Below are 12247 nucleotides of genomic sequence, written 5' to 3' on the forward strand. Positions count from 1 at the left end.
AAATCAGAATTATGTCCATTCCTCAGCTTAAATCATAAATGTTTCAGGTTCTCTCAAAAACCCATATGTGTGTGTGTGTGTGTGTGTGTGTGTGTATATATATATATATATATATATATATATATATATATATATATGTTTATTGAGACAGGGTTTCTCTGTAGCTTTGGAACCTGTTCTGGAACTAGCTCTTGTAGACCATGCTGGCCTCAAACTCACAGAGATTCACCTGCCTCTGCCTCCCAAGTGCTGGGATTAAAGGTGTGTAGCACCACCACCCAGCCACATCACAATTTTATGAATGTTTTTAAACATTGTTTGGGTTGACTGCTTCTAGACATCTTTATAAATGCTTATAACAATTCTTCTTTCATTTATGGAAGTAACAATATTGAAAGTTCAGAATCACTTAGAAAATAAACTATATTTTAATTGGAGTTGATTGCTATGGTTTGTTATACAATAGAGACAAGGACCTGCTCTCTCTCTCCCTCCTTCCTAGTTGTGATAAAATATGCCCTAAATTTCGTAAACCCTTTTATCATCTGGGCTGAAATTGTTAGGGACGCTATTCAGTGACTTTTGCAAATTGAAATAAATTAAGCCCCCATTTCCTCTCTGGTAGCACACGATTATCCTGGTAATGAACCCTAATGAATTACACAGAGAGGATTGTCCTTCGTTGACCCACAGTGCCTTTGTCTCCAAAGCTTACTTTATTGTCTAACGTCCCTCCCTACCTTTGGTGTTTGAAACCCACTAAGAAGTGCGAAGAGACCGCCAGGATTTTCCCTCTAAAATCTACGTTAGTGATTCTGGCTTTTTAACATCTGGTTTTAAATTAATGAAGTGCTGTCATGTCAGAGCTTCAGGGTCCAACTCATTTCCTAATGATGTACCTAGAATGTTGTAGGTTTCTGAGAGGTTTGGGGTGGTGAGATCTAATTTTCAAATGATGACGAGTTTTCTTTTACAGGATTTAATCGTGATGGGGGCCCCAGGATCGTCTTACTGGACTGGTTCCGTCTTTGTCTACAATATAACTACAAACACGTACAAGGCATTTTTAGACCTTCAGAATAAAGTAAAATTTGGAAGTTACTTAGGTACTGTAAAAATTTGAGAAACTCAGATTATTTGTGCCTTAGAAATATGTGCTATTCTCAGTATCCAGTTGTCCAGTAACGTCAGAACCTGTCTCAGTCAGGCAGAGAGGCAATTATGTTTTCATTAACTCCATATGCTATGCTGACATAGTTGACTGTAGCCATCCCCACTATGATTTTATATAGGAATGATTGAAAGCTTACTGCAGAAGTCTGCCTCAGTCCATCCTGTGAAGACAGGGTCCCACTGCGTAGTCCTGGTTGGCCTCGACTCTCAGAGATCTGCCTGCCTTTGCTGCCTGAATGCTGGAATTACAAATGTGGGTCACCACTCCTGGGTCCCTAGGAAGTTCTTAAACTAACTCTGTATTAGTTCACTTGTCTATACACATGCCTATGAATGCATAATCATAAATTCTTAGACTATGAAATGAAAATCAATGGGCCTTAAAAAAGCATTGTAGATAAAGGAGAACATTAAGTATATATTCTAAAAATTATTTTTTTACATTTTCCTTGGAGACATTTACTTTTGTTTGGAAAGATTATCTTGGGTTGTTTCTCGGAGTTTAATCATTTTTAATACCCTTTTCCTCTTTGATCTTATTTCACAAAGCAAGACTATCATACTTTATCACCGACATTTTTACAAACACCAATTTTATGGCATTGCTTCCCTTTACAATAAGACGCATGTGTTCTGCAGTTTCTGATAAAGCATAGGTTTGTTTAACCCGTATGTGCTTGAAATGTGGACATCATGTGCTCAGAAAGGGCACTAATGAAACAAGTAGTATTTTATTATCATTCCAACAGAACCTATATGACATTTTCTTGCCTGTGATGGAAGAAGGTCTTGACATGTTTTTATGTGAAGTCCACACAACAGAAAGCTAAAATCTGTGACGATTAGCACTTGCCAGCTTCAGAGTTGTGTGTACGGTCAGATGTTACAGTTGCAGCGCTGAGAAGTGCTTGCTCATCACGCAGGGAATAACTCACCAAGTGTCAGCATCGCATTCTCAACGCTGAGAGCGTGGCAATGCAAACCTATAGTATCGTTTTTTATAACGTATATGTTAAAATTGCTTTAAATGATGATTTTAAGTTATTAAAGTTTTTCCAGGATATCTACCTAAAGTAATCACTTCGGATTCAATTTTATTTTCCTCTGCGGAAAGAATTAGAAAAGTACAAGTCTATAGTGAATGAAGTCTCACGTGTTTCTCTCCTGTTATGAAGGCTATTCAGTTGGAGCTGGTCATTTTCGAAGTCCACATACGACTGAAGTCGTAGGAGGAGCCCCTCAACATGAACAGATAGGAAAAGTGAGACTTTTTTTTCTCTTTGTTTCTTCACAAAGTCTTGAATGGATTATGTGAATCGGGCATTAAAGGGAAGCCGTAAACATTTTCATGAATATAAGATTACAACGATGAGCAATGCATTGCATCGGTTGAATTTATGTAAAATATATTTATAGTCATCAAAGAGATTGAGTTGGAAACCTTTCGAGGACATCGTATAACTTAAGTGGGGCTTGACTCTGAGTAAATTGCTTATAAAGTATAATTATCTGTGGATGCCCAGAGAATGCGGTTTTGGTTATTATTTAGTAAAAGGGAATTGAGACAGGTAATGCTGCATGGTAAGACAAAAAAGAACAGATATTCTCTAGGATAATTCCAGTTCTATATTTTTCTGCATTGCCATGTGAACATTGGCGCTGCGTTTTTTGGCAAATCTTTTTCTGTGCTTTCTCTGTGGTACCCAAAAGTAAATTCCTCAGAGGAGAGTGTTGCAAATCAGGCTTACTAATATGAATATTTTCATACCACTTTTAAAATTTGTAGCATTAATAATTGCATTAAAAATTTAATATTTTTATATTTGTCCAATTATGTATTATACACAAATTGATGTTTCAATTAAACAAATTAGTTTTTTTTAAATCTGCTAAGGAAGTAAACGTTTTGAATTCTTCCCCCACTCGCAGGCATATATATTCAGCATCAATGAAAAGGAGTTGAGCATCATCCATGAAATGAAAGGTAAAAAGGTAAATATGTCTCTGCCTCTGGGGTCGCTGAGAGCTTCAGTCGATAATGCTGTCTTCTCATTGCGCATGTGCTCTGCTTTGGAACAGCTCGGCTCATACTTCGGAGCGTCTCTCTGCGCAGTGGACCTCAACGCAGATGGCTTCTCAGATCTCCTTGTGGGGGCTCCCATGCAGAGCACCATCAGAGAGGAAGGGAGAGTATTCGTATACATCAACTCTGGCTTGGTATGTCTGAGCGTCTCCACTCTGGAAGACACTTATGAATCATAATTCATATTGAAATTGCTCTTCTTTCAGTGTTCTGAGATTATCGATTGTTTTTGAAATTGATGTATGCGTTGGTGGGTGTGTGCAAACTCATGATGTGTGTGCATGGATCTCTGCGCATGCTGTGGTACATACATGAATGTCAAAGGCAATCAGTTTCCTCCTACTTCATGTTTCTGGGACCCAGCTCAGGTCAAGAGATTTGGACAGGAAGCACTTCTATTCACTGAGCAATCTTGCCGGGTCAAAGGTAGTCTTAAGTTCTTCTGATCGACCAAAGTGAAACTTCTACTGCCATACTGATGTTCTGAAACCGGAACAGAGCATGGCAGTGAGCAGCTGCTCCAGAAACAGGAGACTCAGCACAATGGGGTTTCTATACACTGGTGTGTCAGCTCACTCTACTAACTGTAATTTCCTTTAGCTTAATTTTGGCACAAGTAAAATTTGGAAGCATGATTTGTGTAGATACTTCAAAATAGATTTTTATGTACTTCAATAATTATGGTCCTTACATAATTTAGCAAATTGTAAAATGTTTGCTGTTAGGAATAGATGAAGCAGTCAATGTTTTTAACATCTTGACTTGCAAACAGGAATCAGGCACATTGATAAAATATTATTTCACAGTTCATGTGGGCTATATCCTGAAAATAGTCTGAGACTGGCATCATTTATTCTGAAGTGGATACATTGTTAAATTAGACCATTACTGACTATTGCTCAACTTTAAGTCATGGGCACTGATGGTAGTGGAAACAGGTGACTTGATTCATTCTGCAGAGTTCTGGCTTTCTCTGGACAGCCTGGCTTCTTGATGCTAAATCAAGCAAAGATTGGACACTTAGTGATGCCTTCTTTGTTCCTTTGGTTTGAAAATAAGACCAGGGTTCGTGTCTTTGGGACACAGCATGTTTTAGTTCAGAATTTTCAACATGTGCTTGTAACCTTGTTAACAGAGAATTTGATCAAGTTCTCATTTCAGACATAAACCAAACTCTATACGATGCACGTGAGAAGGCTCCCAGTGGAGTGAGGATAGAAGCGTGTCTACGTTCTAGATCTAGACTAGATCTGGGATGAGGATTGAAGTGTGTTTATGTTCTAAATCTAAACTAGAGCTGCACAGGCAGAGATTTGCTAGATGTTCTTTAAACTAAAATGCATTCTATAAAAGGCATATTATTGTCTGGACAGTGATCTTTTGGATAGCACTAATATCAGCACACAAACAGTGTTACACCACATGCCCCGCCCCTCCCCATCCACAGACATCCTTCCTTGTGTTTATTAGATCCGTATTCCGTACGTGTCTCTCATTGGTCCCCTGTGACAAATACCCGGGAAGTTTCTCTTAACAAGGAGTTTAAAAACAAGTAGTTTGACAGTAAGAACCATCCAGAAAGTAAAGGACCATTCCCCCACCAAAACTGTAGACCATCCCACTATGAGGACAGGTGAAGGAGATGCTCAGAGAGCAAAGAAAGAGCCTGTGCCCTAGCCTACCCTCCCCACTTCCCTTTGGCTTACCCAGAAGCACTGTTGCTGGGTGCTGGGATCAGTTTAGTGATTGACTTCCATTTTTAAATCCTGCAGTGTGGATTTCTCTTCCTTTCTTCACATTTGACCTATTTCTAAACTCTCTGAAATGGCACCAGACACTAAGAAGTGTAATATTTTCTTTACCTGGTTTGCTCTTGCCTGTGCTAGCTTGGGAGAACAAGCATCTGTTTTGTTTACCCCTTTTTTTTCTTTTCTATGAGTTCTAGACAGTCAGGCCCGCCAGAATTATTTTCAATGAACTGAAAGAAAGAAGATTACTTAAATGCCTTGGGTTTTGACCTAATCTACTAAATAGCTCTCAGGGGTCCCCAGTGAGTACTTGGTCGCCATTCTCAATGACTGTAGAATACTTGAACAAGAGCAATCACCACTTCCCCTGAAATTCCTCTGAAACAGTGTTGTCTTGAGGTTATACGCCATTTGTCTTCTCTGAAGCCCTGCCTCCCTTCCGTTTATCATTTCCTAGGGAGCGGTTTAATCCCATGTCATGTTGCATGTGATTGTATCTATAGAGATAAATTCCAAAGTTTTAACTCATTAAAAAAAAGTGATTGTTAGTGAGAATCTCTAATGAAACATAGTATGGGGGAAAAAGCTGACGATAATCCCAGCTGTTTCCCCAGAACTTCGAGACTGGGTGAAATGTCAGCCGTGGGGGAAGTCTCTGGAAAGCTGCATGGCAAATGGCGGGTGATAAATATGGGAAAAGTAGGCGTGGTTTACTTTGGGCCAAAAATATTTCAAGGAAAAAGTGGTATTTGAGAAAGAATCAAATAGGAATTTCCGATTATGAAAGAAACGGTGAAGGACACTTGGCCAAGTGTAGACTGTGTGCTTGTGGGGTGAAGGAGAGATGTCCCTGGGAAGAGGCTGCGGTCTATGAGCAGCATGAGGAATTTGTTCTAAAGCATGGCACTGAGCTGATCAGAGCTCATTATTACTGCATCATGAACGTAACTTGTATGGAATTACACATATTCTATGTAACAACTAACTTTCAGCATCCGAGATACCAGTTGACCAATGCATTGCTGCTAGGATACATTTCTAAAGGCCATCTCAAGTAAGGTCACTCTTTATTAAGAGGCCTCTCAGGGCTTCTTATTGTTGACTTCAGAAAGTAAATTTTCCTTTTAATCAAATTGCTATAGACTGTAGGATAACAATTTGGCTTTGTTCTCTTGTTGATTATATACACACTGCTCATATATGTAAGTGATTTGCTGATCACTTTTTCTGTATATCTAAACCACACCTTCCCTGCAGCAGCCTTGCATGGACACTTTATGAAGTCTCTCTCAGGTCATCTTTTTCTTTCCCTCTTCCTTATTGGAATTCCTTCCTTGCTTCAGTTAGAATTATCTTCCTTTCTTCTCAATGAGTGTGGAACAATTTGTACTTCTGAGTCATGTACATGCTGGTGTTAAGCCCTCCTTGTAGCCGTGGCTCATGGAGGAAACAGCGTTTTAAAAACACTCTTCCTAGACCCCCTTTACCTGCTCGCTCTGCACAGTGCATTGTCTTTAGCAAGGGCTCAATAAATATTTGTTAAATTGAATTATCAAAATGATTTATTGGATTTTTCAAAGCTAAGGATCATGAGCTAGACAATTTTCTATGTCCTTTGAGTTCTAATCATGCTATTATATGTGTTGACTTAATAAATATTTATTGAATTGAACTGAGATGTATGTTCTAAAGCTCAATTCGTGGTTTGATGCATTAGAAAAATTCATATCCAATTATAGCAGTAAATCATGTGTAAAGTTGTCAGGAGTTGTATAATGACACCTTCTCTCTCTCTACCTAGGGAGCTGTAATGAATGAGATGGAAACAGTGCTCACTGGGAGTGACAAATATTCTGCAAGATTTGGGGAATCTATAGCAAATCTTGGTGACCTTGACAATGACGGCTTTGAAGGTAAAATCTCTAATTAAAATCGGTTTCCTCTGCATATACTGGATTTTTGGGATCCAGTCTGTTTGGATGCTCACCTTCCTGGACCTGGAGGGAGGGGGGAGGAACTTGGACTTCCCACAGGGCAGGAGACCCTGACTGCCCTTGGGGACAAAGAGGGAGGAGAAGAGGGAGGGGGGGAGTGGGAGGGCGTTGGGAGGAGGGGCGTAAATGGAAACTCTTTATAATTTAATAAAATTACTTTCAAAAAAAAATCTCTAATTTTGGACTTGATTTCCACATTTAAAATTGTTCGGGGAAGAGAACATGATGATGGTTCTGTAAAGTTTGCCTGCTGAAAGTGGGACCAGACGGTATGCTGTCTTGTTTTCTGCCCTGTCGGGTCAGTTGTAACTGCCCGTTATTGATCTTTGCCGTGGTTGATAGAGAGTGATATTCAAAACATCTTGTTGATTCTAAAGATAGTTACTATTGATTATAATGCTTACACATCTCTAAAAGTTATATCTATCAAATTGTTATATGTATCATTTTTCTATTTTAAGAAGAATGCTTGTTTTAGAAAGAAAATATTAAGGGTATGTATCACTGGACAATAGCATTTAGCCTACCAGTACAGTTCAGAAACTGATCAAACCCAATTGAATCTGTTCCCAAACCTGAAGCACATTCCTGTGATCCCTGGAAGAACATCTTGTCTGGACAATGTTTTGTAATAGGATTTGGAAGAGTCCCAGAGAGAGTCTCAGACCACATTGTTGAGGGGTCGCTGTGAGAATTGGGGCAGTGGCTATCCACCAATTAATAATGAAGCATTTCCTTGGTAAAATAAATGGCACTCTCTTAACCATGCATGCTGCTCCAGACATCAACCTTGGTATAGAAACACCTGCCCTATGAGCAGCCCCTGTCAGTCTATCCCTGGGAGTTAATTGATTTGATAAAACTGTACATTTTGGACAAATATGTGTAAGAGGAGAGTGTGAAATTTCCTAGAGTGCAGTAATTTCTGATACTTTAGCAACTAAGTTCTTAGTAATTATTTTTATGGCTTATAATTCTGTCCTCTTCATACTATCATGATAATTAAAATAATTGTGTCCTCTTGATATTATCATTGATAATTACAACGTGGTTTATATTAAACAGCAGTCAAAATTACAACCATGGTTGTGACAACATTTCCATACAATAATAAGCGATGTCATGAAAACAAACTATCATATGCTTTGGATTTCAGTTAAAATAATTAAAAACATTGCACAATTAGTGGATAAATTAATATACCTACATAGACTCATGTGGCATAATACTGAAGTGATCTTGTAGCTGTGGAACGCCATTTTTCTCCTTCATGATATATGTATTTACCTCACCTAAACAACAAGGTTCATCAGCATGTCTGTTACTCTTGTGTTTTTTCACATAAGATCATCATTTCTTTCTTCCAGTGTCATAATCCAATATGAACCACCATAAATTCCTCCTGTCATTATTTTTCAAAACAAGGCATTTTCTGAAATACGATTTGTATGTCTGTATATTCCCAATATATAACAATGGAAGAAGAATTGATTCATAAGTCATTTTAAAGGCATAGAAAAGTCTAGAAGCTCAAAACTAAGGTTCTTGTACTTATATAACATCATAACCTGCCAGATGCTGTTATATGCAGGGATGCATCATATTGTTTCATATTAAGTATGCATCCTGCTGTGATCTCGTTCTGTGGTAGAGGAAACCAAGACACATGCTAAACACGGGGAGGGGAGGAACGGTGGTCCATGGAATTGCAGGGCGCAGCAGCAGAGCTGAGATGGGCCCCCAGAGGTATGACTGGAGCCCCTGTAAGCTTTACCATTGTGAAAAAGTGTCCTTCAAATCCACCCACTCTCTTATTTTCCATGAATAACCCTGAACTTTATGATGTTAGTGTTTTGTTTTCTTTTTTTTCCTGGCAGAGTGGTTGAGCTGTGTAAGAGGGATTTTTGTATTATGTCACATGCCTTTAGGGTCATGAAGGCTAGTTTTCAAAGATCATTCTTGGTATCAAGAATTTCTAAATTTTTTTCTGTTTAAACCCAACAGATATTGCTATCGGTGCTCCACAAGAAGATGATTTGCGAGGTGCTATCTACATTTACAATGGCCGAGCAGATGGGATCTCACCCACCTACTCACAGGTGAGACAGGTCTTCCAAAGAGGCATTGCTTATTAACCTACACTTGCCACGTGACTGGTAATGTGGACTGCTTTTCTCTTTCCAATACTTCACGATTTATTTCACTATATAATATTGGTAAATGATCCTGTTTTAACTAACTCTCCGAACAATTTTCTCTAAGCCATTTATTCCCATAGAGTTCTATTTGACTCATAATCTTGCCCTTAGCCTAATACTCAAGTCTGTGTGTGTGAGATGTCGTATGTTTTCTTAAGGCGCTGGTCATGTTTTTGCAAGCTTGCCGATTTGGACAGCAGCTGTAGTTTGTTGCAGCTAAAGCTTCACTCTTCACAGAGCTAGGCCATGCTTCTTTCAGTGTACAGTAGGTAAACTGATAGCTTCTTAACACAATTTTATGACAACACTCTCATTTCACTTCTGTAACTTGAAAACTCAGGGCGTTTCAGTGCATAAAAAGACCTATGCTCAAATTCTGGGAAGAAAAGACTTTCCAAAGATTCACTAGCTCTATAGGCAAATGGACCTCTAAATTGAACAGAGAAGTTAGGTATGCATCATGTGAAAGATACTGAGATTTTCTCACTGTGAACAGCAACCATGTATTTCTGATTCAGCGTCCAGACATGGAGTGAAATGGATGGAACAGAGTGAGGGCAGGGGTATTCTTAAATGTTAGGAAGCAATCTTCCCAACCAGCAGACTTTCTTTTTTTAAAAAAATATTTATTCATTTATTATGTATACAATATTCTATACAGACCTCATTACAGATTATGTATACAATATTCTATACAGACCTCATTACAGGTTGTGAGCCACCATGTGGTTGCTGGGAATTGAACTCAGGACCTTTGGAAGAGCAGGCAATGCTCTTAACCACTGAGCTATCTCTCCAGCCCCCAGACTTTCATCATAAAACTAAATAGTAGGAACTGGTAAATAATAATCGTAATAATAGACATCTTATTTTCCAAATAATTTGTTTATTTATGTTGATTAAGGAAGCAAATTCAGAACTTGAAAAAATTCAAAGACAGGGAATAAGAATTGTTTTGGAAAAACTAAAAACTGTACTGTGAAATGTTGCCTTTTTCACAATATAAATTTTTAGTAATAAAATAGATTTCATCTCTATTTCAGTGTAGGAAATTTTGCCTCTTTTAAGGAGTTTGCTTAATCTAGAATGCATTTTGTGAGTTACTGTCTTCGAGAAAGCCTCAGAAGATCCATTACTTAACTAAGCTGACATCTTGTAATTATTAGCTATTCAATAACTATTTCCCGTCAAAATTACCCCCTCTTTTTTTTTTTTCAGAGAATCGAAGGACGTCAAATCAGTGAATCATTAAGGATGTTTGGACAATCTATCTCAGGACAAATTGATGCTGACAACAATGGATATGTTGGTGGGTAGAGACTGTGTTCAATTTCTGGACCAAAGCAAGCTCGTTTGCAGATGTTGTTTTATTGTGAACATGGAAAACCAATGTGTAGGGCTTCAGGTCACTTTTAATTCCATTTCTAAATGTTCAAGCTTTGGAGCTGAGCCTGAAATGATTAAGGGATTCATCAGTTTTATACTGTTAATAACTGGATGGTAGGACACTTGTTCTTGAGTGTTACTTAAGAAATCAAACATGCGATGAAAAGAACGGAGAAATCTGTTTTTCTAAAGACACGAGAGGAGCCTCCTGGATGAGGCTCACTCAAAGCATCACATGCCACTTGGCAGTGATGCCACAAGTCCCTAGCATGCATTTTTTTTGCTTCCTTGTGAAAGGATCACTACTGTCTCCGAGTGAATAGATTCAGGCAATTGGGGGAATGGATCTGAGGATGCTAGCTTGTCTTTTCCAGTTAATTTTCTGTAAATGATGTTTTGATATAGTCAAAAGGTGATACACAGTTAAGTATTTGTGGCTGCAAGGTAATTCCCTTTAACTAATGGTGATCATTAATCTTTGTTGGTTTTTTTTCCCCCTCCAGATGTAGCGGTTGGTGCTTTTCGGTCTGATTCTGCAGTGTTGCTAAGGTGAGGTGGATATGTGTGAAACTTGCTTACTGATGATCAGGCCTGATTGTAGATAGTGGGGGGCAGGTTTAAAAAGCAGTGGCTTTGTTGATGCTTTTTTAGGTATGCTTGAATTTTATTATTAAATTTTGGGGTATTTTTCTTACCTTCCTAGATTCAATTAAACAGACTATCTGATAAAGTCAATGCTTTTATATACTTAAATGAAAACTCTCGATCTGTACACAAATTATAAGCAAGCATGTATACACATACTACTGTGTAATTATTTAAATGGCATTGCTTGGTTGTTGGGAATGTAATTATTGTCTTAAGGTAAAATGATTCTCTAATTGATACTAATAATTTTATTGCCTTCTTAGGACAAGGCCTGTAGTGATTGTGGAAGCATCCTTAAGTCATCCCGAGTCAATAAATAGAACAATATTTGACTGCACTGAAAATGGACTTCCCTCTGTGTGCATGGATCTAACCCTCTGTTTCTCATATAAGGGCAAAGAAGTCCCAGGCTACATCAGTAAGTGTGTGCCACCAAACTAACGCCTCACTTGGGGAGTAAACTTGTGTTTGTTTGTTTGCCATGAGCAGTTGACAACTTCCTTGGCAGAGAATAAATAATCTTTGGATTTATACCTCTTGCCCATCTTTTGTTTTTCAGTCCTCAAGTTGCTCCAATCAGTAAACGGGGCACATAGAAGATTTGGCACTTATGTTAAAAGGCTATGCCAGGGGCTTCACTTGCTGCTTTCGTTGAACCCTTTGTGCTTAACCTGGGAAATCTTCAGAATCAAAAGAGCTCTCTGCAGCTCTTCTGCTTGACAGGCTTCTCAGATGTTTTCATTGCCATCACTGCTCTTCTGACCGTGATGGAGATGGAACTGAGGGCGTTGGGGACACTGTCAGGTGCTGCACTACCGAGTTCCGTCCTCGGCTCTACTGAGCTCATAAACTTGGAGCTAGCGTATCTGGATAAATTTTGATATATATAATTTATATATTATATATAATTAATATATACTATATGTGTGTGTGTGTGTGTGTGTGTGTGCCACCATCAGCTCTGAGAATTGGGCCCCTTTTTTATATATAGGGAACTCTTAATTGTCTGCCATAGAG

The 12247-nt window shown here is 38.5% G+C and overlaps 1 protein-coding gene across 1 annotated transcript in view; it reads left to right on the plus strand.

Moving 5' to 3' along the window:
• Itga4 (integrin subunit alpha 4) overlaps positions 1-12247 on the plus strand; it is a 74889-nt gene that overhangs the window by 19927 nt on the left and 42715 nt on the right. Inside the window, exons 6-14 of the mRNA XM_087900098.1 lie at positions 977-1106; positions 2349-2434; positions 3103-3165; positions 3253-3390; positions 6806-6917; positions 9003-9097; positions 10415-10505; positions 11086-11131; positions 11494-11648. Of these exons, the coding sequence (XP_087756224.1) occupies positions 977-1106; positions 2349-2434; positions 3103-3165; positions 3253-3390; positions 6806-6917; positions 9003-9097; positions 10415-10505; positions 11086-11131; positions 11494-11648 (916 nt within the window). The remainder of the gene's footprint in view (positions 1-976; positions 1107-2348; positions 2435-3102; positions 3166-3252; positions 3391-6805; positions 6918-9002; positions 9098-10414; positions 10506-11085; positions 11132-11493; positions 11649-12247) is intronic.

This window comes from Myodes glareolus, chromosome 21 (assembly GCF_982192425.1).
Source record: "Myodes glareolus chromosome 21, mMyoGla1.1, whole genome shotgun sequence".
In the NCBI taxonomy this organism is placed as follows: domain Eukaryota; kingdom Metazoa; phylum Chordata; class Mammalia; order Rodentia; family Cricetidae; genus Myodes; species Myodes glareolus.